The following is a 23,041-nucleotide window of genomic DNA, read 5'->3' as shown; positions in this document are numbered from 1 at the left end:
CGCCACCTCGTCGCGTCTCGCCGTCACACCATGCTGACTCTCGCTCGTTGCACACACCCCCGCAGAAGAAGCCCGCGTCGACCGCCGGCAAGGCTCCTGCCTCGAAGGCCCCCGCTGGCAAGGCCCCCGCCAAGAAGGCCGTCAAGAAGGCCCCCGCCTCGGGCGACGACAAGAAGCGCAAGCGCAAGACCCGCAAGGAGACCTAGTGAGTTCGCGACGACTCTGCATTGACAACGAACGCCCGCTGACACGCTGTGGCGCGCGCAGCTCGTCGTACATCTACAAGGTGTTGAAGCAGGTCCACCCCGACACCGGTATCTCGAACAAGGCGATGCTCATCCTCAACTCGTTCGTCAACGACATCTTCGAGCGCATCGGTGCGTCTGCGTCCTTGCTCTCTGTTCCTGGACTCGCGCGCTGACCCGACTGTCCGCCCTGCTCGCGCAGCCACCGAGGCCTCTAAGCTCGCTTCCTACAACAAGAAGTCGACCATCTCGTCCCGCGAGATCCAGACCTCTGTCCGCCTCATCCTCCCCGGCGAGCTCTCGAAGCACGCCATTTCTGAAGGCACTAAGGCCGTCACCAAGTTCTCGTCGACCAAGTAAGGGAGAGGAGCGCGTTGGAGAGGAGGAGGGGGAAGGGGGAGTTGTTCGCTTTTCAGTTGCGGTATCCTGTTGTCCTTATTCAGCTCGCCCATTTGACCTCGCGCTTGCCGCCTCGTCGTGCAATGCCGTCCGTAACCCACATCGGCCCGCCTCGAGAGTGGCTTCTTCGCTCTTCGCTCCTTCGCTTCTCTGCTTTCTCTTCGCCTTCGGCGTTCTTGCTCGCTCTCGACGCACCTCAACGATGTGTTCATTGCTGCGGAGCTTGCCTCTGTCGACTTCGCTTGACTTGGCTCGACCTTGCCGCCTTCCTCCGGCCCCCCAGCCTCTCTCCCTCGCACACACTGCGCGCTTTCCCTCGCAGCGTAGCGGCTACTGCGCCGCAGCTTCACGCCACACGACCTGAGCAGACGAACGGACTTGCGGACAAGGCATCAGGAGGACGAGGGCAAGACGACGCTACCCCGACGACGCTACCTGGCAACTTCCTGCTCGTTCTCCTGCCCAGCGCGCCCAGCGACGACTTGTCCCTGTTCTTGCAGATCGAGGGCCGTTAGCCAGGCTGGAGGCTGCAGCGTTGGCTCGTCCTGAAGCGTTCTGCTCGCCTCGATCCCTGCTCAAGACGCCTTGCTCTTGTACGCAAGGCATCGCGTCCTTCCTCTCCAAGCTCACTCTCCTGCTACTCGAGGCTGTGAAATCGATGCTCAGTACGCACAGAAACTGGTCTGCTGTGCCTTGCCGATGTGCGTCTCCTGCGCCGCCATGGCTCGCTCGCTCGTTCGGTTCTGCTTTGTTGTGCCGCAATCCAGACGTCTTCACCCCCTAGTGGCAGAGATACAGCTGAAGAGAAGCCCGCCACCGGAGGGTTGTGCAGGAGACGCGACCGCTCACGAGCGGGGAAAGGCTGCCGCTCTCCTTGCAGATGGGCAACGTCGCTCCGTCGGTGTCCGCCGTACTCTCACTTCTTTGTGAGGGTCGCTGGGCTTCTCTCCGAGTGCTTGGTGCGGCATTCCCGCCGGCCGCCCTCAGGACGTGCGAAGTCCGTTCGACCTTCGCAGCTCGCAAAACCGGCCTCAACGTCGCGCCCTAACTCGCAGCCCTCACTGGCATACCACCAAGACTCACAGAGACAGAGAAGTGAGATCGCTCAGCCTCGGAACGACGTGGTTGTCGCATTCAGCTGTTTCAAGCCGCCGCGACTCCGCTCCGTCTCGCAACGACGACGTGACATGTCCGGGCTGTCAGCGGCAGTCTGCCTTTGCCGCTGGCGAGAGCTGATCAATGCACCGTGTCGCTCCAGGCGGAGCCGAGCAGGAGCGAATCGAGATGTAACGCCAGTTGCGAGCGTATCCATGGTCGACCTGCGAGCTCTGCCGCCAGCGGCAGGCTGGTGCAAGCCCGAGAGAGCAGTGAGAATCAGTAGATCTGACTCGCCTCATGAGAGGGTCGTAGCAAAGCGCGGTGCGAAGTCAAGGAAGGGAGGGAGCGGCGTGTCTAGCGTAGCAAGTCGGACAAGCCACGACTTTGACGAAGGGCTCCTTGTAGTCTTTGACTGACGAGAGTGTGCGAGCCATCGCACGGCGGAAGCGATGAGGCGAAGGACGCGAGGGTGAAGGGCGACGACGTAGAGACCTAATTGAGTTGCTGTACCTGTACGTATTGTTCCGCTGTACTTACAAGCAAGTCCTTGATGTTCTAGTGGTTATGATTCGGCTCTTACAAGCAAGTCCTCGATGGTCTAGTGGTTATGATTCGGCTCTCTCACAGCCGCGAGCGGGGTTCGATTCCCCGTCGGGGAATAGCACAGGCTTCTCTTTTTGCGGGTTCTCTCCTCGCACTCTCTGCTCTCGCTCGCTCTTTTTTCTGTACCCGTGCTTGAACGAAGAGCGTCGTCTATGCTACGAGCGCGTGCGAGGAACCTAGAGCCGAGGGACGCGTCAAGCCCGCGCGGGCGCGGTCGATACTCTCTTGCTCCTCGTCTCTCTCTTTTCCCACGTCTCCACGCGACACCCTTGAGACCATATGACGACGATGCAATACAACCATCCTTTTAGTGAGCGAGCGAGGCGAGCCGGAACGAGCGAGAGGGAAGAAGAGTCTACTGCGAGTGAGGCTTACGGGCGACGAAGAGCATCATGGGCGTGAACAGGTTCTCTTTCGCGCCGGCGACGAGGGAGTCGGCTGCGTGTCGAGACAGCGGCGCAACGAGGAGAAGCGAGAGGAGGGAGGGAGGAGGGAGGAGGAGGTAGACGAGGTGAGCGACTCCCGAGCGGCATGGTAAGACAGCGCCAACGCACCTGCGACCTTGAGTGCCTCCTGGACGTCCCACGTGCCCTTGGGGACCAAGCCCAACTTCTCGAGCGCCCAGACACCATAACCCGTGATGTTCCTCCCGACCTTTGTCATCCTGAACAGCGTCGGGAAATCCCACATGCTCTGACACTTGGACAAGTCGCCCGAGATGGAGAACCACCACTCGACGGGGTCGTCGCGCTGGGCGAGGTCTTCCTCGTGCTCGATCTCGAAACCGACGGTCTTGAGTGCGTCGCGTGCGAGAGCGATGGGACGCATCTCGGGGATGCCGTTGCCGAGCTCGATGCCGTGCTGGATCTCTTTGTGGCGAGGGTTGGATTGGTCAAAGGTGTCGGACATGCACCATTCGTAGACGCCGAACTGTGCGCACAAACGCGAGGGATGTCAGCCCGAGTCGCTGCGTCTCCTAGGGAGCAAGCGACGACGCACGACACCTCCGGGCTTAAGGACCTTGAAAATCTGGCCGTAGACGCCCTCCCAGCTCGGCGCATGGCACGTCGCCTCGATGGCGCTGCCCAACCGAACCCTCTCATCAGCCTATCCGCACACTGAAAGAGTGACACGCGAACGCACTAGACTGCGTCGAACGAGTTCTCGCCAAACTGCTCGACGAGGGCCATAAAGTCGCCCTTGACGAACGAGACCTGGTCCGAGAGGCCTGCCTTGGCCGTCTTTTTGCGCGCACGGAGGACCTGGAACTCGTTGTTGTTGACGCCGACGACTGGGACCATACGAGCGTCAGCGAGTGCGCTCACAGCCAGAGAGAGAGAGGGTGCGCGCACTGTTGCAGTCTGTGAAGCGGGCGATCTCGCGCGCTGGTCCACCAACGCCGCATCCGACGTCGAGGACCTTGTCGCCCTTCTTGATGCGCGCCATATGCGCCAGGTAATGCTCGTGGCGCGCGATGGCCTGATAAAACGGTTCGCCCTTGTAGTACCGACAAAAGTGGAAGCTCTCTCCCCAGCCGTACTCGTACAGCTCTGTCGCGCCGTCGTAGTACCCGTTCACGACGTCCGTGTAGTGGTCCTTCCGACGGGACGTGTGCGCTGCCGTGTCCTGAGAGGACTGGGCGTCCCAGTGCGCCGTGTACGAGGCGATCCCGGCGCGGTTGCGGACGTCGGTGCCGTTCTTGGGCTGCTCGGTGAGAGCGCGCGAGGAGGAGTCTGAGACCATCGTGAGTTCTGTGTGGTGTGGGAGTGAGCGCGTTTCGACGGGGTGAGAGACGAGATGCGACCACGCACGGGGTGGAGTGGCCTGTTGAAGGTGGGTGGGTCTGCGTGAAGGGGTGTTGAACCTGAGCAGTGACCAGCGCAAGCGAGCAGGCGGTAAGAACTGTAGCGCGAGGAATAGGACAACGGGCTGAGCGAGACGAGGCGCGTGCGAGCGAGCGAGACGATGGGCCGATCAAGCAGACGGTCGCTGGTTCACCTCGGACCCTCCCACACCGCTCAGACTGCCTCGCTCTCACCACCACCGAACTCGCACACGCTCATTTCACAGGCCACACCCGCGCAAAGTCGACCCGCCACTTGGACGCACTCCACCGCACCTCCTCGTCGGCGCGCTGCCAAACCCACTTGCTGGCGCTCACCACGCTCGGCTGGCGCTCTGTTGCGGACGTCTCAGTGATCAGTACTGCTCTGTGATTCGGACGAGCCAAGGAGCGAGCCGGTACGCACGGAAGGACAGGCTGTACCCGCTGCTCGACTCGCCGTTTCCTCCCTGACCCTCTCCAGCGAACCGCTGCTCAACTCGGAACGCTCGCGCGCTATCCGGCAAGGCTCCCGATTCGGCTAGCTGCAGGACGGAGCCGATGAGGGCCTTGCGCGGGGCGAAGGGGCGGAGAGCGACGTCAGTTGGAGCGAGGAGGACGGGTCGCGAGGTGCAGCGAGGGACGCACGGCGACTTCCTCCTTGACCTGCTCATACAACACCTCGAGTGCGTCCCTGTCGACTCTGCACCGAGGCAAAGAGTGACGGCGTGTCAGCTCAGCGGGCACCCGCTCGAGGGAGGACGAGGAAGGGGGACTCGACTCGTCGTGGGCTGGTCTGAGCGCGAGCTGGGTGACTGCGTGCGTCGAGTAGGAGTAGATGCAGGTGACCGAGTCCAGCGCGAGGGTGTCCAAGGCGTGCATGGCGGGTTTGTCGGTGTGCGAGTTGGGCTGAGTGGTCGTGGGACCGTGCGGGTTGCGCGAGCCGGTGTGTGAGAGTGTAGTCGAGTCAGTGGCGTGCATTGCTGATGCTGGCGAGTGCTTTGAGCGAGAGTGAGAGTGAGTTTGAGTGAGGCTGTGTTGGTCGAGCGAGGCGGTGAAGGACGCGCGAAGGTCGTCTGCTCGCTCTCTCTCTTCCTCGTCCTTCGCCCTCTTCAACGATTACAGACTCGGACTACAACTCGACTACAACTGACTACAACCGGCCACACACCCTCACACACCTGCGAACGACCCACTCGAGCACGCCAAGACCTCCCGTCTCCTCATCCGTCATCCCACTCAGCGCACGATGCCGCACTCGCACGCGCGCACACTCGCACTCGCTCTCACGCTCGTCTGTGCGTCCACTCCACCCTCGAGCTGGCAGATCTGGCTGACACGGTGGTTGCCGTTCCCGCTCGCTCCCCACTCGCTCCGCGTGAATACCAGGCGTCGTGTGCTTCCTCCCCTCCGCACAGTGCGTCCACTCCCTCACGCAAACCCACAGAACGACCGAACTGACGAACGATCGTGTGCAGCGCGTTCGGAGCGGGAAACATCCCCGGGTATTCGTTCCTCGAGGGAAAGGGTGCGTCCTCCCGTGCTCTCGGTCGCTTCGTTGCGGGTGCCAGTCTCGCCAGCTGCTCTGTGCACTGGTTTTCTGTCCCTTCAACGAACCGACGAGAAACCCTCGGCCAGCATCTCACAGAACCTGACCACCCCGCCTTCGCTCGTCGACCGCACAGCCTTCCGCCATGGCGACATCGAAGACGCCCTCGCCGAGCTTATCAAAAAGTCCGGCGGGATCTTGGGCAGGGGCAGCAAGTTTGGTGGGTTGGACATCAAGCGCGTTTACTTTGGTGCGGTTTTGCCGCCTCCCCTCTTCTTTTGTCGGAGCGCTGATGGAGGTTGGTACGACAGGCAACTGGCTCCGCGACTACTCGCAAGCGATGGACATAGCCGGCCTCTCGAAGCTCTCGAAGCAGACCATCCTCAACCTCGTCATGGCCCTCGGCTTCCTGGCGCACGGGTACGCGACGGGAGAGTTCGAGGTCACGGATGAGAGGTTGGGGGTGTATTTGCCTGTCGAACATATCGAGTGAGTGCGGAGAAGAGCGTGGATGGCTTGAGGGAGGGAGAGCTGACCTTCTTCCCGCCTTGCCTGTCTTTCTCCTCTTGCAGCAACCCGAAGGGCTACGCCGTACGTCCTGCATCTCTCATCCACGCGCTAGAGGCCTGCGGGGAGCTGACGGTCCTTTTCTGCCTCGCTTGATCCCCTTCGCCTGATCCACTTCTCCGCCCTTTCTGTCCTCCGCTCTTTCCCGCCTCACAGGACGACCAACCAGGCAAAGACGCCCGCCGGATCGACCCTCGCCTGCGCCCTCCCGTCGAAGACATCGAGCTCGCAATCGACCCTCAAACCGGGATGGCCAACTACATCGCGAACGAGAACGGGCACTGGGACACGTCGGCCCGACTCGTGAGGGAGAGGATTGTGCAGTGTATCGAGTGGGGGAGGAGGGCGAGGAATGGAGGAGGTGAGAGGGAGTTGTATGAGGCCTATCGGCTGTGCGTCCCGTCGCGCTCCTCCACTTTGATTCTTCCGAGCGATGAAGCTGATAGACTCGAGAACGTCTGACTGGACAGCCTCGGCACCCTCCTCCACACCCTCGAAGACTTCTCAGCCCACAGCAACTGGTGCGAACTGTCACTCCTCCGACTCGGCTACACCCAGGTCTTCTGCCACGTCGGGGACGCCGTCCGCATCCAGAGTCCGTCGGGGACTTGTCCGCCGCTCGTCACGGGTGCGTCGCGGCGTTAACCTCGCTCAATACCGACTCTCGAGGAGGGAGGAGCTGATCAGCGATAGCGGCGCGCGAACAGGCTCGTTCGGAGGCGCCGACTTCCTTCACAGTCTTCTCGGCGAAGCAACAGACCACATTTCCGAAGCGTCCGTCTCCGACCTCTCGAAAGCGATGGAAGGCGCTCGTTCCGCCTCGTCCTCCGGCCAACGCGGTTTCGGCTCCTCCTCCTCCTCGACCTCCGACACCCTCCGCAAAATGCTCTTCGACCTCCCCGGCTCTTCGGGAACCGAGTTGAGTCGCGAGATGCAGGGCGTCGAGGATATCCGCACCCGGGCGAACGCCGGTCAGTTGGGAGAGTTGAGCCCGCAGGAGTTGCATGCGACGTTGTGGAAGGTGTTGACGTTCCGTGACAACGTGCGTCCCCTCCTTCTCTCTTCCCTTGTCTGTTCTCTCGCGCGGGACGAGGCGGCTGACGAGAAGTGGGAGACGAGTGCAGGTCGTCAAAGGCATCGAGCGCACGATCGAAAAAGTCCCCGGCCTCTCGGCCCTCTCGGAGAAACTCTCGAACAGCGTCAACGCGTTCGTGTTTGAGACGATCGAGCCCATGCTCAAACCTATCATGGGTGCGTCTCTGCGTTCCTTCCCCCCTGCGAGAATTCGACGAAAATGTGAGGGCTGACGAGTGGGCGGGGTTTGTAGGTCAGGCGACGCAGGTGCTTGGGCAGGGGTCGGCGCAGGTTATCAACAATTCGGACCAGGTGCGCTGTCTCCTCCCCGTCACCGAGAAGGACCGCACGACTAACGACTTCCCAACTGCGCGCAGTACGCCGTCTTCGACAACCCTCACTCCTCGAACCCAACCCACTCCTTCCTCTCCAAGGACCAGTGCGTCTCCCTCCTTCCTCTCCCGCCCTCCGCCAATCTGACGAACTCGACGCGGTGCAGCTTCGCCTTGATCCTGAACGAGCCCGCGGGCCAGATCGCCATCATCGTCCTCACGCACACGGTCAAGCAGATTGTCAAGGCCTGGGAGGATACGTCGGTTGATCCGAGGATGGTTGCGAGTAAAGGTGAGGCGCGGCGGGAAGTTGTCGGCGCCTGTCTTTCGCGATGAGGAGGAGCTGACTCAAAGTTCCCGCTGCTTGAACAGCTCTCGAGGCGTTCCACCACCCGTACGTCGTTCCTCTCGTTGTGGCCGGAGTTCGAAACAAGCTCACCCCCCTCGCCCTCGCAGCTACTTCTACAACGACAACTCGGACGTGCAACGCGAGATGGGCGCGTACATGAAGAAGTGGATCGACAGCCAGTCGCACGACGACAAGCGCGTCATCCTCGATCGATTGACCAAGGACGCGGTCAGGCAGCACAAGAACAAACGCAAGGGTCATGAGTCGGATCAGGAGGGTCATGGGGCTCACGGACGTGCGTCGTAATGTTCTCTTGCGCTCGTTCACCGGTTCGGCTGGGTCCCGGAAGATGCGCTAAACGGAACCTGCTCATTGCGCAGAGTACAACTCGGTCCTCATGCCTCAGGGCGTCGGGGCCTTCGCGCAGCAGTACATCCCCGGCGCCAACTCGGCCATGAACACGTTCAACCAGGCGTCGAACAAGTTCAGCCAGGTCCAGCATGCGTTTGGTGGGCCTGGCGGAGGCGGAGGAGGGAGGCGCGAGTTTGAGGGAGGTTTCCAGGAACCGGCGCAGGGGTACATGCCTCGTGAGTTGGCGCTCGCTCTTTGCGCATCCCTGAGCCGCTCTGCAACGGCTTCCTCGAGCGTTTCTCGTCGTGCGACGGCTCACACCGCTCTCGCTCTCCCTCGTTCGCAGCGATGGGCGCTCCCCCTCAAGCCGTCCATGGCGGCGCTCCCTCCTTCAACGAGTTCAACCAGCCTCACACCTCATCCGGCTACCCTCACTCGCCCGCCCCCTTCGACCAGCAGCAAGGCTACCCGGGCCAAGGAGGCCACCACCACGGCGGCGGCGGACACCACGGCCATCACCCGCACCAGCAAGGTCCGCCAGGCGGCTACGACTCGGGCTATGGCGGTGGGAACCGCGGGTACGGGGGCCCTCCTGGTCCTCCGCCCGGCTCGTACGGCGGTGCGTACGACCAAGGTCCGCCGCCGATGATGCAGCAGGGCTACGGCAGCGGCGGCGGAGGGTACCAGCAGCCTCCTCCGCCGCAGCAGGGCTTCTACGGACAGGGTCCGCCGCCGCCTCAGGGAGGGTACAACCCCGGCTACGGAGGTCAGGGAGGAGGAGGGTACTACTGAGTCGACGCAGTGGAGCGGTTCTCTCTTTCCGTTGTTGCTTCTCGTCCGTCGTAGCATGCCATTGCAAGTCGTTTGTGCAGTCGTCAGAACGGCAAGAGGCTCGAGAAACTGCTCGGAAGCGCAAGCGAGCTGGAAGAGGCGAGCATCGAGCATCAAGCGGTCTTGCGAAAGGCTTGTTTAGTTTCTTTCTGTCTCCCAAGACGTGCGCGAGTGTCTGTGGCATCGTTGCAGTTATCCGCGGAAGCGAGGAAGGACTATAACTTTAGCGCCCGCTCAAAGCGAGGCGAGGAGCATATCGCAGCGAAAGGAACGACACGGTCAAAGCGAGCGCGAGTGGGTGTGCGGTGCCGAGAAGAAAACCGGCGGTAAAGAACGACAAAAGGTGGGAGAACGGAGGGTTGGGTGGGTTATCGTGAGCGGCACGAAGAGTGGGGGCGTCAAGATTAGGTGCTACAGGCGGGAGAAAGGCGAAAATGTGGGTGGGTGTTGGTCGTGCGGGTTGCGAGGGGGTGAAGTCGTGAGGCGAAAGGAGTGGTACAGCGAGTCGAGCGGAAAATGTCTGCGGGACGAGAAGTAAGTCTCTGCTCGAGTCGAGGGCGAGTCACGCCGCACGCACTGGTTTCTCCACTTCAGTCGCGGTCGCGCGGGTCGTCGTTGACGACACTCAAGCGCCAGCGCCTCCCACCATCGGTCTCGTCGTACCCAGGCCCGAACGCGCTGTCTCCAACCTGCATCGGCCTCGGGCTGAGCGCCCTGTCCGGCGCCTCCATCTCCGGCTCGCCAGGGAACGGCAAGTGTCCTGACTGGCTTCCTGCGGCGTCGTACGCGTGTCCGTCGGCCGAGGCAGATCCCGTGCGAGGAGGCGAAGGCGTGTGGCGCTCATGCGACGCGACGTAGCCGATCGAGGCGGGCCCCGGGGCGAGCGGCGCGTGAGAGTGCTGCGAGGGCGTCTGAGTCGAGTAGCCCGTGTAGGCGGACGCGCCTTCGGGCGAGGAGCCGTCTCCGCCGTAATGGTTGTACGGCGAGGCCGAGTAGTCGGACGTGTAGACCGACGGAGGGATGGTCGGGAGCGTCGGCTGGCGACTCGACGTCGAGCCGTAGCGACCGAGCATGCCAGCTGCACCGAGACCGGCCGCACCAGCTCCGACCTCTGCCATGCCCGGTCCTCCGCTTCCGCGGGCACCAGCTCCTGCAACATCTTCGACCTCGTCGCCGTCGTCTCCGACACCGAAGCCTGCCCTGCCCGTGTTGTGAACCGGCTCGGGGTAGAGCGCGGCGCTGTCGCCCGTCGCGGGCCAGAGGATGTTGTCGGCCGCGTCGCGCTTCTCCTTGCGCCTGCGTCCGACGCCGAGGCAGAGGAAAGCGAGGAGTGCGAGAAGAGCGAGACCGCCGGCTGCAGCACCCACACCGATGCCGACTTTGGCGCCGGTCGAAAGGCCGCCCGAAGAAGCGGCAGCCGAGCTGGTCGGCGCAAGCGAGCGAGTCGAGGCGGAGGTGATGGGCGGGAGGGACGAGGTGATGGTCGATGTGCCGACGACGATGACTGGCGAGCCGGACGACGCAAGGTCAGTGATCTGTGCTCCCTCGGCCTCGGCATGCGAAGACGAAGGGGCCGCAACTCACCCGTCGTCGGAGTGATCACGCTCGTGATGGTCGTGTCTGCGCGAGGTGTTTGCAAAGCGTCAGTCGAGACTGCTGCATCTCTCGAGGGTGTAAAGCGGACTTGCCGGCCGGGGCGCTTGTGGTCGTGCGTTCGCGCGTGGAGGTCGAAGAAGGGGGCGGCGACGTCGTGGTGCTCGGTTCGGCGCTGGTTGTGGTCGACGAGGAAGTGGTGCTGCTCGTCGTTGAACTCGTCGTCCTGTCCCAGCGAGCGAATTCCCCATTGTCAGCCCAGATGAGACGCGTGCTTCCCGCGCGAGACGAGCGAAAACACTCACGTCGTCCTCGAGGAACTCGTGGTGGTGCTCGAGGATGTCGTTGTGGTCGTGCTAGACGCAGCACTGCTCGTCGACGAAGCCCCGCCGCCGCCAGGACCGTCCACGAGCGACGAGATTAAGCTATTGATGGGGTTGACCGCCTGCCTTCGCTCGCGGACGAAGCGCGCCGGGTGCTCTGCGTAGACGAGCCCATCGCGGTGCACGAGCACAGCATCCATCGTGAGCAGCAAAGCGAGCGAGTGTAGCGTGTTGAAGTCGAGGGCTGTCCTCTTGTCGGGAGGGACGCAGCAAGCGACAGGGGACACCGCTCGCCTTTTCCTTCGCAGCGAAGACAGGGATTAACAGCAGGACAGTATTAAATGGATGCAAAGCTGCGGCTGGGCGACCGCAGATGAGGGGGGTACTGACGAGGCAAATGAGGGGAAAAGGTATGAGGGGGACGCAAAAGTCGAAACGGAGGGTATACGTGCTCGCACGCCGGCTGAGCGAGGGTATTTTGTGTGAGGAATCAACGAGGGAGGAAAAAGTCGAGCGGAAGGCGAGAGAAGCGAGAGGTGGACCAAGGTGGACTATGAGGGGGTTTTCTGGCGGATAGACGCGCAAGGTCAGCTTCGCAGCTCATCCGCAGCCAAATCTTCGTAACGCACCGGGATCAAGCCCGCGCCCCGGCCTGTCCACCACACTTTTCGCACTCCCTTGCCGATGCCGTCGCCTTCTCGACTTCACCAACCAACTCCTTCACCCGCCCCTCCAGCTCATACTGCATTCCTAGCCACGCCTTCTTCGCCTTCGCAAACTCTTCCTGCAGAGCCACGTACCGCGCGAACGGGACCGTCTCGCACTCGCCTTCGCGCTCGTGCGAGGGGAAGGAGAGCGAGAAGGCGGGAGTCATGGGCGTAGTCGTTCCCGACGCTGCGACGTGTTCGTCGAAGAGCGAGGGAGTAGTTGGAGAGACGCTGGACTTGAATGAAGCGGCTCGAGGCGAGTGAAGCGGTTCGGAGAGGGGAGAGGTGGACGAAGGCGGGGAGAGCGACGCGGGTTGCTGAGAGAGGAGGAACGAACTCGCTCCCGGTGGTGAGAGCGATTGAGCGAGTGCGCGTGCTGCAGGGCCAGCTGCAAGGAAGTCGGAAGGAAGGCTGGCCGAGAAAGCCATCGAGACGGGGCGGAGGGAGAGGGTCGGGGCTGGGACCCGGCGGACGCGCTCCGAGCCTTCAGCAGCAGGCGGCGTCGAGAACGTAATGCGAGTGTTGGAGGCGGAAGGAGGGATAGAAGCGACGAGTTTGGGGCCGGCAGAGCGGGACATGGTCGCGGGCGCCGAAGCCGACGCGGTATCGAGCGTCGCGACACTCGGGCTGCTCGAGATGGACGCCTGCAGCGCCAGAGGCATGGCAGGCCGCTCGGCGTGCTTGTCGGCAACGCCCATCATGCGCTTGAGGAAGCCGCTCTTCTTGGGCTTGAGCGCCTTGGGCGTAGGCGCGCTCGCGGCGAGGACGGGCGACGTCGAGATGGCCGAGGGCGACGAGATACCGCGGCGCATGGGGATAGACTCGACAGCCGACGGGCGGCCCCTCGGGGACTCGCTTCGCACCGCCGCTTCAAGCGGAGGCGTCGAAGCTGCCTTGCGCTGAGCCGCCGCCGACCGCTCGCTCTCGCGCAGGCGGGCCTCTTCAAGCGAGATGAGCTTGTGGTTGAACCCGCCAGGCGTGATGCGCCCGCTGCTGGGCGCGCCAGGTTTCGCCGCGAAGTACGAGCCGCCTGGAGGCGAGAGGATGGTCGAGGCGCTCGGCGTGCAAGGTCCGGGCGTTGACGGCGCACTGCCGTCGGATGAGACAGGCAGGCTGATTTTTGACTCGGAAGGCGGGAGTGCGCGACGACCGAAGAGGGTGACCGTCGGCGGGGCAGAGACGGGAGGCATGGCGGCGATCGGCGAGGCGAGCGGGAAGCCTGGCGCCTTGCTGTCGAAGACGACGGGAGCGAGGTTCTTGGCGGCTCGTGTCGCCTTGGTCGCAGACTCGGACCTTGCGGCGCCGGGTCGAACCTTGCCAGCGTAGGCGGCAAGACTGGCGGCGCCGACGTCGGGGTAGGAGTCGCTGTGCGGCACAGGCGGCGATGACGAGCCGAAGACGCTCTTAAGCGATCGCTTCGACTCGGACGCCGCGAGACCGTTCGGCAGTCCAATATTGAGTCCGAGCCCGCGCAGAGCGTCGTCGCGCTCCTTGTTCCGCTCGTCCGACTTGGCGCTCCGGCGGGTAAAGGCGCTGAAGCTCCGACCGTGTGTTGGAGCGCTTGTGACGACTGGAGCGTCGGACGAAGCGATGGTGACGCGCACGGTCGTCAGCATGTCGAGCGACTTGCGTTCGAGCAGCTTCGGCCGTGCAGTCGCAGGCGGTTGAGCAGGTCGCGAGAGGTCGCTGTCGTCCCACGGTGCCTTCGAGATGACCTTCACTTTGAGGCCTGCGCGCGAGTCTGGTCAGTAAGCGTTAAGAGCGAGAGCTGGGCCTACTCACCAAGAATGCTCTTCATTCGGTCCGCGGGATCCGCCGAGATCTGGTCCGCAACGCCTTCGAGCCTCGCCTTCCACGACTCAGTCGAGACGAGCGAGTTCTGCGAGTAGCTCGGCGGAATCTTGGCAGCGAGCGTCTCGTGGCTGTGGTTTGAGCCAGGCCCCGAAGGATGCTCGCCCGCGAGGTCCGGCGTGACCGTGCTCGTCGACTGCTCGGGGTCGTCCTTTGCGCGAAGAATGGCCGCCAGGTCTTCCGGCAAGCGGTCCATATGGCTTCTCCGCGAGAGAGCCTTGGTGTCCCAAACGACCGCTTCCTCCGTGTCCTCCGGCGCATCCTCGACCGACTCGGACAAGATGCTCGTCGCGCCAAGACTCATGCGCGGCGCATAAGGCCGATGCGGGATCTTGGTGATCTGCGCCATGCGAACGCTGCCGATGGAGGGAGACGGCGAGGGCGAACAGTCGGAGAAGTCGGTCACGGTCGTGCTCTGCACCGACAGTCGGTCTGTGCGGAAGCTGGACTGCGAGGGCGAGAAGGGAGGAGTGCCGGGGCGGCGGAAGGATCGCCTGTTTTCGTTGTCCTCGAGGGGAAGAACGGTCGTCCCATCCCGCAGGTCTTCGTCTTCCTCCTCCGCTGCGCTGCGCGTACCCTCCTCATCCTCGAAAGCGGTGGTAGACCGCAGACCAGTCGAAGCGGGTGTCGCAAGGGGTTCGAGGAAAGAGACGGCGGGTGTCGAAGGTGAAGCAGGCTCATCCGCCTCGCGCTTCGCAGGGCCGGCCGACAGGTAGTGCAGACGCGCCGACTTGCCCTTGTCGTCGACAGCGAGCGGCGTAACCTCTGTCGCCTGCCGCTCGGTGAACGGACCCCCCATCGCGACTTCGGGTCGAAGTGTTTTGTGGGCGGCGTGACGGCTTCAGGCTGGGTCTGCGAGGGAGATGGACGCGTCAGCTAGGTCTCTACTGGCCGTGCAGATGTCTGGCGTACCCGCTGAGCCCTGGCAAGGTCACTGAACCGCGCTAGAGACGCGTTCGTTTCGAGGAGGAGATGAAGGCGAGGAGGCGCCGACGTCCTGTGGGTGCGACTGGCGGGCAGAGAGACACAGCCAGCACGAGTCAGAAGCACAGAGAACAGCTAGGCCGACAACAAGGCGCGGAAGAGGAGGTTGAGCGAACAAGACGGAGCGAGACAGCGAGTGAGCTCTTTGAACGCGAAGGCTGGAGTTTGTGGGACACCGGCAGCGGCTTCCACGCTTCCAAACGATCTGCAGGGCTTTCCGGACGACGCCAAATTCGGACGGACACGCGCGAGAGGCGGCACCGACGACTCCACCGGCGAGGAAGCGAGCATTCTTGCGTCTCGCATGGACGACACGCTCCTGCAAGAGACGAGTGCGCGTTGCGAGGTTGCGGTGCGAGAGGAATGCAGTGGTGGAACGATACAGCGCTCAGAAAGGCGGCTGGCCAAGGAGCTTGCGCATCTCGCCCTCGGCGCCCGAGATGGACGACTCCTTGCGCGGCGACGACGACGCCTTGCGGCCGGTGATGACCTCGAGGATGGATGCCGAGCCTCCAGACGTGCCGAGTGTGGACGTGCGTCGCGGAGAACGCGCTGAAGGGGAAATCGACGGCGGCGAGCCGTTCGATGGAGATGCGTTTGGCCAACCCTTCGTCGTCTTCCGGCCGAGTGTCGCGGTCTGCGTGACCGGCCGAGGCTGAGATGACGGTGAAGGGCTCGCCAAGTCGTCTTGAAGCAGGTTCCACCTCGAGTTCGTGAGCTGAGCCTCGGCAGTCGACGGCGCCTTCGCACCGGTCAGGGGCGGTGGCGAGACTCCCGAATCGCCGTAGGCGGTACTTGCTGCTCGACGGTGCACCGAGGACGAGAGGATACTGCTGCCAGAGCTGACGGAACGAGGGCGAGCAGCGGCGTTGAGCGAGGACGTGGTGGTCGAGGCGGGCGAGCCAGAGACGATGGCCTGCGACGCTCGCGCCGGCTCGTTCCTTCCAGCAAGCGCAGACCCTCGCGGAGCAGGGCGGATGTAACGAGGGCTGTGGCTCGCCGACGTACTGCCGCTGGCGCTGCCGGCGCTAGAAACAGCCTTCTTGCCCGAGGTCGGGAGGAAAGCTGGAGCTGCACCGCTCGCCGTATGCGACGGGTCGTAATCGGTGACGGGAGGGGTCTCGCTGCGTTGGCGAAGAGGCGAGTCGGCCGCTGGAGCAGACGAGTTTGGGAACGGGTTGGGCGTTGCGGGGGAGGACGGGCCGAATGGGTCAGAACGGACGGCTGTTGGCGAGGTGGACGTGGAGCGAGCTAGTGCGCGAGCCAAGCCAGACGGCGAGGTGAAGGGCGAAGCAAAGCGCGTGTCATCGCGGAGAGTCGGGTACGAGACGGGCGCGCCATGCGGCGACGGCGTGCGCGAGCCGAGGTGCGGGTCTTCGTCTGCCTCCGGGATGGTGAACTCCGAGCGGGCGAGCGCAGTGGCATTTGGAGGTAGCGGGATGCCTTCCGATACGCTGCGCCGGATGCTGGGGACGGAGGCGGCGATTGCTGCCGGCTTATCGACGAGGATGGCAGACTCGGCGGCCGAGTGTGACATAGACCGCGACGCAAGCGTCTCGGAATCGCCCCCTGGTAGCACTCGCGATTCTTTGCCGTTCGACTTCTTCTCGGCGCCCTTGCCCTTGTCAGGCGCAGAGTGTCGACGTGCCCGCGAGCTCTCCTTGCTGCTCCACGGTTCGACCTCGAGCGTGTAGTACTTGGTGCCGGGAGCGAGGAGGTATGGGTTGGTCGACGGGTCCTGCACGAGGCGATGTCAGCAGGCTTCTCGCGTCGGAGAGAAGCGAGCGCACTTTTGGGTCGACGACCTTCTCAGTCAGCGAGGTGATGCGCGCCACGATCCATTCGCGCGTCTTCATCTGCTCGGCAATGACACCCGACGCGCTGAGGAAGTGGTGCGGGAAGCTGACGTTGAAGGCGGCCCAGACGGGCACCGCCGAATTGCGAGTCGGCAGGAAGAGCGCAAGGTCGCCCTTTGCGAAGCTGGAGGCGCAGGTGTCAGTCAAATATCTCGCATCGTGCGAGGAGCAGGGTCTTGCTTACTTGCGGAAAGCGATCTTGTCGTTCGCGCCGCTTGCTGCTCGGTGCGCTCGCTCGCGGTACGCCTTGGCCTCCTTCACCCACTTCTTCGTCACGCTCGTGAGGCTGTCGACCTTGTTCTTGACGGCGTCGGTGAGCGTGTCGTGGTTGTACTTCTCGAGCTCGGTGAGCAACCCTTCGAGGTCGCCAGAAGCATAGTCCAGCGCAGGAACCGCCGGGACATGGGCGTCGACGGCGGCCTTGTCGACCTCCGATGAGCCGCCATCAACTTTGGCGGGAGGAGGCGTGTTCAGGATGGCCGTGATCTTGTTGTTCTCGTCGCGAAGGCGGCCGGCGAGCGTGATCGCGCCCCTGGCGAGATCCGTCATCTTGCGCAGGACCTTGTCAGCGTCGACGAGAGCCCTCTCCTTCTCGGCCTTGACACCCTCGACAGCCTTACGGATGTCAAGGAGATCGTCCTCTTTCGCCTGGGCGACCTTCTCCCATCGCCCAATCTGCTCCTTCAAGCCGTCGATCGCTTCCTCCAAGAGACGCCCGTGCCGCCGTGCGTCCTCCAACTCCTGTTCCTTCGCCTGCGTGCCCCTCTGCGCCTCTGCAGCCTCCTTCTCCAGCACAGCCCGGTCAAGCTCCGCCTCCGACCGATGGTCTCGCAGCAAGCGGTCCTTCTCGGCAATGGCAAGCGTCAGCTCGCGCTGCGACTCCTCAGCTGCGACGAGCTTCGCCTCCTGCTCTGCGATAGTCGACCTTGCGCGATCGAGTCCGAGGCGGAGGGTACCAAGCTCGCCCTGAAGGCGAGTGTGCGACTGGTCGAGAGCGGTCCACTGCTTCCTGAGCTCGCCTTCTGCCACTCGCGCACCAGCGAGGTCGCGCTCGAGCGTCTCGCTACGACGCGACTCGGCCGTGAGGCGGCGCTCGAGGTCTTCCGACCTGGCGACGATGCCTTGATGTGACTGTTCGACGCTGGACTTGTCCCGCTCGAGGCTATCGAAGCGTCGCTGGAGCACCATGCGGGCGTTCTCGGCGGTCGACGCACGTGAGTCGAGCTGTGCGACTTCCTCCTCGCGAGCAGATCGCTCCGTCTGCAGCTCCCGCGACAGCGAGTCGTTCGTCTCCTCGAGTTGCCGCAGCTGCGCTTCAAGTTCGGCGATGCGGGCGAAGTCGGCGCTCGGTGGTCGCGGTGGCGGTTGGTCTGCTACGGCTCAATCGATCAGGTTCGTCAGACCGCGGCTGAGATGGAGGCGAGCGCACCGAGCGAGATCCGCTCGAAATCCTGGCAGAGGGCCTCGATATCACTGATGAGCGTCGTTAGCAATGCGCGAGCCTTGCGGATCGGATTGTCGGGATTCGGCGAGCCAGCAAGGGCGTCGTCCAGGTCTCGAAAGGAGTTGGCGAGTTCTGCGTAGTGAGCCGTGTTAACCTCGGCTCAGAGAATCATAGTGTGCAGAACACACTGTCGAGAGCGTCCTTCTCCAGTTCTGGCAATCCTTCGTCCCTGCCCATCACGTCCAGCGCCATCTCCGGTACCCGCTCGTCCGTTGCGTTGCCCAACCCTCGCACCTCCCAGGGCAGCTTGCCAAAATAGTCCTGGCGGTACCGCACCCGTCGCTCACGCTCGCGGGTTGAGAGGGGAGAGAATGTCGACGATAGCTTTACGGACTGTCCCGATAGCAGGCGGGCTGCGAGTATCCGTCGTCAGCTCTCGCTCCTGAACGCACTTCCCACGAACGCACCGTATTCCCGTCTTCGCACGACCTCGGCAACGGTGGCGACATAGGCGGGAATCAGGCCCTCGAGACGAGCGAGATGCTTGAAGTTGTCGGTCCGCGTGCTGGCGAGGAAGACGGGGTCAGCGGGTGGCAAGATGGCTGAGCGACGAACGAATGCACCGGAGATCGTGATCGAGAGCGCCAAGCTCGGAAGGCATTGTGGCGATGTCGCTCTGAAGTGTCGAGATTTTCTGCATCTCGTTGAGAAGGTATCGGGTCATGGCGTTCTGCGAATAGTCGCGTCAGCTTAGCTTGCGCCGGGTGACTTCACAGTCGAGCTCACCTTGCGTTCAACAAGAAAGCGGATCCGATCTCGGTGCTCGGCGTCGCAAACCGAAAGCTCTTCAAAACAGGACGCTCGGAGGTCGGGGTCGCTCACTGCAGGCAGCGACAGCAGGTCAACCACTGCCCTGTCAAGCTACGAGATGTTAGTACTCACTCTCTTGACCGGCATGAACGAGCTCCTCGATGCGCATATGTCCCTGTTCGGCGTCGCGCTGACAAGCCTCGAGGTCCTGCAGCTCGAGCCTGTTTCGCGACAATGTGAGCGTGACGAGCGAGTCGGCCGAGTGACTGAATGTACTTTGTAGCCCCGAGATCTGCTTGAACAGCCTCGGTACCAGCGACAACACCGTCGAGCGTCGCTTGAAGCGCTTCGCTACGCAACTTGAGCTCCGCTGCGAGATTTTGACCGGTCAGTGCGCTCATCCTCGGCGGGAGGACGGGGAAGTAGGCGCACCCAGCACCTTCGCGCAGCCATCCCGCACCGCAAGCATCTTGTCCCTCGAGACGTAGTCTCCGAGATATCGCTGCTTCTCCGGCTGGGGCACGCTCGACGTGCTTCCCTCCCTTGCATGTACGCTGTTCCCGCTCGACGCATGCCGCATCAACAGCCGCGCAACGATCGCTACTTTGCCGACTGCATCCATCGACTCTTCCCAGCCCGTCAAGAGGTTTTCGTAGCGCTGCATCGTCGGCTGAGCGGACTCGAGGAAGAGCGAGAAGGACGAGGCGGTGCCGGTGTTGACGCGGTGCAGGTTCGAAAGGGCGAGGGCGAGAGAGGCGTGCTGGAGCTGGATTGCCGAGATCAGAGCGTGCAAGGTCTGAAGGTTGTGAAGCGAGAGGGACAGGTGGGAGTGCAGCGGGTCTTCAGCTGTATGTACCGAAGCGTCAGCAAGCTCAGCTGTCGTCGCAGAAGCGTGAACGCAATCGCCAGCCGATACTCACGATTCAAGGGAGGTTCCGTCAAGACCGCCTCTTCCGTGACAGCCAGCGCAGCCGCCACCTCTTCTGGATCCGCGTCAAGATGTTCCCGATCAAACACATAAATCCTCTTGACGCCCGGCTGCATCCCCCTCGCACTCGCCGTCGACCCGGCCCCGTCATGTCGCGGCGTCAAGACTGCTGAACTGGCGGGCGTGTTGGCGAGGAGTGCGAGGTGTTGGACTGCTTCGTCGCGATTCAGGGGCGAGCCCTCTTCGTTCATCAGAATGAGGCATTCGGGCGGGATGGAGAGGAGCGGCGAGAGGAGGTTGTACTTGAGCTCGCCGAGACTGCGAGATCAACAGCTGGCTATGTCAGTGACTAAAGGGTTCTCTCCAGGACTCGCAGAGTTGCACGCACGTCGAGACATCCCGAAAGTCCTCCGGCAGCAACCCGAACTCTGCGCCGTCCGAACTCCTCACCACGAACAGCGACGGCTGTCGAGGGAGCTCATGGCCTTCATCATGCTCCTGCCGCGACTGCGAACGGCTCAGCATGGCGCTCTGAGCGCGGTGAGGGGAGCGAGAGCGTCCGGAGTCAGCGAGGGCGATGAGGAGGTGGGGAGTCGATGTGGCGAGCGGCGGCTTGTGCGGGCGCAGGTGTCCTGCGATAGGTGATTCGAGAGGCTCTGAGCTGTCCAAGCTTGAGCGAACACGAGCAAAAGTGGTAGGAGGGAGAGGAGGAGGTTGCGAGTGCCAGCAGGGGGAGGGCGACTGTCAGGCAGAGCAGCATCTCTGTCCGCCTAGGTCTGGATAACAGCGTGAAACTGCTGCTGAACACGAATCGAGCCAAGCCGGACAAGACTCGGTATGTAGACGAACGAAGGCGGATGGATTGCAACAACAGGTCACTGCGGGAGAGGATAGCCAGAGAGAGGGAAGTGAGGTTGTGAGAGAGTACGCCGTCATGCTGTCGTCGGGCTGGCGCCGTTCTGTGTCGGCGTCGCAGCGTCCGCCATCTCGACATCTCCGTCCAGCGCTTGAGATGTCTCCGCAGTCGCTTTGAGACTCGCTGGACTGCCTGGCGCGGCATTGTTCGCTTCGATGGTCGGCCCTGGCGCATCCTCCGCAGCGAGTACGGGCGGATTAGGCGGGCTTGCGTCCGTCGGCTGAACAGGAGGATCGGGAACTGTCGAAGACGGAGCGGAAGGGGCTGTTGCCATAGGCTGCGAAGTGCTGGCGGGCATGGCGAAGGCTTGTGGCGAACTTGGAGCGGCTGTGATAGACCAGTCAGTCGTGTTTGTCCAAGCAGGAAGTCTAAGCGAGACGAACGCACATTCCGCCTTCTCCTCCACCTTGACCCGCACCTCCGCTTTCACCTCAGGCTTCACCTCCTCCTCCATACTCTCCTCCTCAACGAACGGCACCCCCCTAGCCTCACACAAACACCTCCTCAACTCCCTCTCCACCCTCTTCCCCTTCCCCTTCCCGCTCCTCAACTCTCCTTCTAGCTTTCCAACCGGTTCACGCAGCGCAACGCGTTGCTGAAGTGTGCGGAGAACGGCGGAGGGGCGGTCTTTGCGCGGGAGACGGGTGAGGGTGGTTGAGGAGGAGAGGACGGTGGGGAGGAGGGTGTCGAGCGAGGAGAGGAGTTGGTCGCGGTCCGGCTGCGCGTCGGGACCAGTCATACAGCGTCAGTAAGCACTTCTCAGCGAGTCACAACCCACGGCAAGATGCACCGACGCGAGAAAGTCCTGCAAGAGTTGTTTCCGGAGAGCGTCGAGTCCGCCCTGCCGCTTCCACTGCTCTGCGAGCTGCTTCGGCGTGAGTTCCGGCGCAGTCGAAGATCCAGCGTTCGCCATGGCTGCTCAGCTGGCCGTCTAGCGGGAGTCGAGTGAGCGGTTCTGACCCGACTTCATCAGGAAGCGGTCTGCCTCTGCCAGTGACCCTGCTACCGCTCGGACGATGCTCAAGACCGCTGCTGGACGAAGCGCAAGGCTGATACAAGCTTCTGCGATCCCCTTAGCCCGACCCGCCGCCGTTCGCTCCTTCACCTCGTCCCCCATCTCTTCCTCGAAGCCCGCTCCTCCCTCCTCCACTCCTCCACCAGCCGGCCCCTCCTCCCGCCCAGACGGCCCCCCGTCCAAACCGCACCTCACGCCTGAAGAAGCCTCGGACAAAGCGACGGAAGAGAAGGGCACGAAACCTGCTCCGTTCCTTTCGCGCGCACTGGGGGTCGTCGAGCCTCCTAGTAAGGCGAAGAAGTCGAGGGAGGAGTGGAGGGCGGATTTGTTGAATAGGGAGAAGAGGCTTGAGGAGCGGAGGCATCTGTGCGTTTGTTCGCTCAGGTTCAAAGAGGGGAGAAGCGGACTGACGATGCTTGATCGGCGCGCAGGGTCAAGGAGGTTGCGCGAGGATACTTCCATGACTACAACGAGCTGCGGCATCAAGGCGGGAAGGCGTACATGTCGCCCAAGACGCTCATCCGGGACGAGGTGCGTTCGCCCTTTCTCCTCGTCTCTTCGCTCCTGACCCGATCAAGCGACACAGCTCGCGCTGTACTTCCCCAACATCGAAGGCATCTCCCTTGCGACGAAGGAAAAGGTGCACACGACCGACCTCTTTGAGAACAAGGTCAGCTTGGTCGCGTTCAGCAGTTTCCGCAGTGCAGAGGTGCGCTCCCTCTCCCGTCGAATGCGCTGGGTGGCATCTGATACGAGTGGACGCACACAGGAACACATCAACAGCTTTGTGCGGCCGACTCTGGCGGATTTGAAGGGCGACCCGAACTTCCAATACGTCTACGTGCGTTCGGCTGCTTGCGTTTTCCCTGCGCTGCTTCTAACACTCCACGCGCCTTGCAGATCAACCTGCAAGAGAACCCGCTCAAGTCGTTCCTGGTGTCGATGTTCCTGTCGTCGCTGCGGAAACAAGTCCCGGAGGAGTACCACCGAACATACCTCCTCTCGCACCAGTCGCTCGAGTACCTGCGCGACCCGCTGGGGATGCCGAACAAGCACGTCGGATACGTCTTCCTGGTGGACTGGCGGAAGAAGATCCGGTGGGCTGGGTGTGGGTGGGCGACGGTCGAGGAGGAAGAGGCGCTGAGACGGTGTGCGCATGTGCTCGTCCAGCGGCTGAAGCAGGGCGGGACCAAGGACGAGCCTGTCAAGAAGGCGTGAGTGGCATTACGGCGTCATTACTGCTGCATTAGAAGCGAGTTGTTGAACTTGACCTTGTGGGCCGAGTTGGCGAGGAGAGGGATGGCGAGCGAGCGAGTCTGGCAACGACCACCACACACGCTCACAGACAGACAGAGTGACTGGCACACGTCTACAGCTACTCACAGACAGCCATA

At 62.9% G+C, this 23,041-nt stretch overlaps 8 protein-coding genes across 8 annotated transcripts; 3 read left to right on the top strand and 5 right to left on the bottom strand.

Annotated features, from left to right (window-relative positions):
* On the top strand, positions 1 to 605 carry RHTO_00857 (histone H3B; the record flags this gene model as incomplete). Its single annotated transcript, XM_016414541.1, has 3 exons — positions 1 to 205; positions 268 to 377; positions 448 to 605. Coding segments are annotated over 3 exons (473 nt in total), but the record flags the coding sequence as incomplete, so codon positions are not given.
* Positions 606 to 2,700: 2,095 nt separating this feature from the next.
* Positions 2,701 to 4,088, bottom strand: RHTO_00856 (sterol 24-C-methyltransferase; the record flags this gene model as incomplete). The annotated part of the gene is made up of 5 exons (XM_016414540.1): positions 2,701 to 2,783; positions 2,900 to 3,275; positions 3,345 to 3,426; positions 3,489 to 3,636; positions 3,698 to 4,088. 5 exons carry the CDS (start codon positions 4,086 to 4,088, stop codon positions 2,701 to 2,703), a joined length of 1,080 nt encoding a protein of 359 aa, XP_016273696.1.
* Positions 4,089 to 5,416: 1,328 nt separating this feature from the next.
* On the top strand, positions 5,417 to 9,181 carry RHTO_00855 (Heterokaryon incompatibility Het-C family protein; the record flags this gene model as incomplete). Its single annotated transcript, XM_016414539.1, has 17 exons — positions 5,417 to 5,465; positions 5,557 to 5,584; positions 5,646 to 5,695; positions 5,853 to 5,966; positions 6,028 to 6,205; positions 6,289 to 6,307; positions 6,440 to 6,675; positions 6,754 to 6,911; positions 6,991 to 7,325; positions 7,408 to 7,534; positions 7,611 to 7,669; positions 7,735 to 7,796; positions 7,857 to 7,981; positions 8,062 to 8,083; positions 8,146 to 8,333; positions 8,419 to 8,625; positions 8,736 to 9,181. The coding sequence occupies 17 exons, from the start codon at positions 5,417 to 5,419 to the stop codon at positions 9,179 to 9,181; spliced, it is 2,403 nt and encodes an 800-aa protein (XP_016273695.1).
* Positions 9,182 to 9,810: 629 nt separating this feature from the next.
* On the bottom strand, positions 9,811 to 11,336 carry RHTO_00854 (uncharacterized protein; the record flags this gene model as incomplete). The annotated part of the gene is made up of 4 exons (XM_016414538.1): positions 9,811 to 10,724; positions 10,805 to 10,840; positions 10,909 to 11,039; positions 11,119 to 11,336. The coding sequence occupies 4 exons, from the start codon at positions 11,334 to 11,336 to the stop codon at positions 9,811 to 9,813; spliced, it is 1,299 nt and encodes a 432-aa protein (XP_016273694.1).
* Positions 11,337 to 11,770: 434 nt separating this feature from the next.
* On the bottom strand, positions 11,771 to 14,493 carry RHTO_00853 (uncharacterized protein; the record flags this gene model as incomplete). The annotated part of the gene is made up of 2 exons (XM_016414537.1): positions 11,771 to 13,572; positions 13,626 to 14,493. The coding sequence occupies 2 exons, from the start codon at positions 14,491 to 14,493 to the stop codon at positions 11,771 to 11,773; spliced, it is 2,670 nt and encodes an 889-aa protein (XP_016273693.1).
* A 573-nt stretch (positions 14,494 to 15,066) lies between these two features.
* RHTO_00852 (autophagy-related protein 11) lies at positions 15,067 to 20,241 on the bottom strand (the record flags this gene model as incomplete). Its single annotated transcript, XM_016414536.1, has 13 exons — positions 15,067 to 16,416; positions 16,469 to 16,658; positions 16,719 to 17,904; positions 17,964 to 18,110; positions 18,167 to 18,391; positions 18,446 to 18,543; positions 18,602 to 18,708; positions 18,765 to 18,859; positions 18,921 to 19,009; positions 19,065 to 19,158; positions 19,221 to 19,634; positions 19,709 to 20,034; positions 20,105 to 20,241. The coding sequence occupies 13 exons, from the start codon at positions 20,239 to 20,241 to the stop codon at positions 15,067 to 15,069; spliced, it is 4,458 nt and encodes a 1,485-aa protein (XP_016273692.1).
* Positions 20,242 to 20,648: 407 nt separating this feature from the next.
* On the bottom strand, positions 20,649 to 21,545 carry RHTO_00851 (COMPASS (Complex proteins associated with Set1p) component shg1; the record flags this gene model as incomplete). Its single annotated transcript, XM_016414535.1, has 3 exons — positions 20,649 to 20,959; positions 21,020 to 21,350; positions 21,423 to 21,545. The coding sequence occupies 3 exons, from the start codon at positions 21,543 to 21,545 to the stop codon at positions 20,649 to 20,651; spliced, it is 765 nt and encodes a 254-aa protein (XP_016273691.1).
* Positions 21,546 to 21,648: 103 nt separating this feature from the next.
* On the top strand, positions 21,649 to 22,865 carry RHTO_00850 (ATPase assembly factor ATP10; the record flags this gene model as incomplete). The annotated part of the gene is made up of 5 exons (XM_016414534.1): positions 21,649 to 22,013; positions 22,079 to 22,178; positions 22,234 to 22,356; positions 22,417 to 22,488; positions 22,548 to 22,865. 5 exons carry the CDS (start codon positions 21,649 to 21,651, stop codon positions 22,863 to 22,865), a joined length of 978 nt encoding a protein of 325 aa, XP_016273690.1.
* Positions 22,866 to 23,041: the final 176 nt, after the last annotated feature.

This window comes from Rhodotorula toruloides (assembly GCF_000320785.1).
Source record: "Rhodotorula toruloides NP11 unplaced genomic scaffold Scaffold10, whole genome shotgun sequence".
Lineage (NCBI taxonomy): Eukaryota > Fungi > Basidiomycota > Microbotryomycetes > Sporidiobolales > Sporidiobolaceae > Rhodotorula > Rhodotorula toruloides.
The sequence above is the reverse complement of the archived record's forward strand: the minus strand, read 5'-3'. Positions and strand labels throughout refer to the sequence as shown.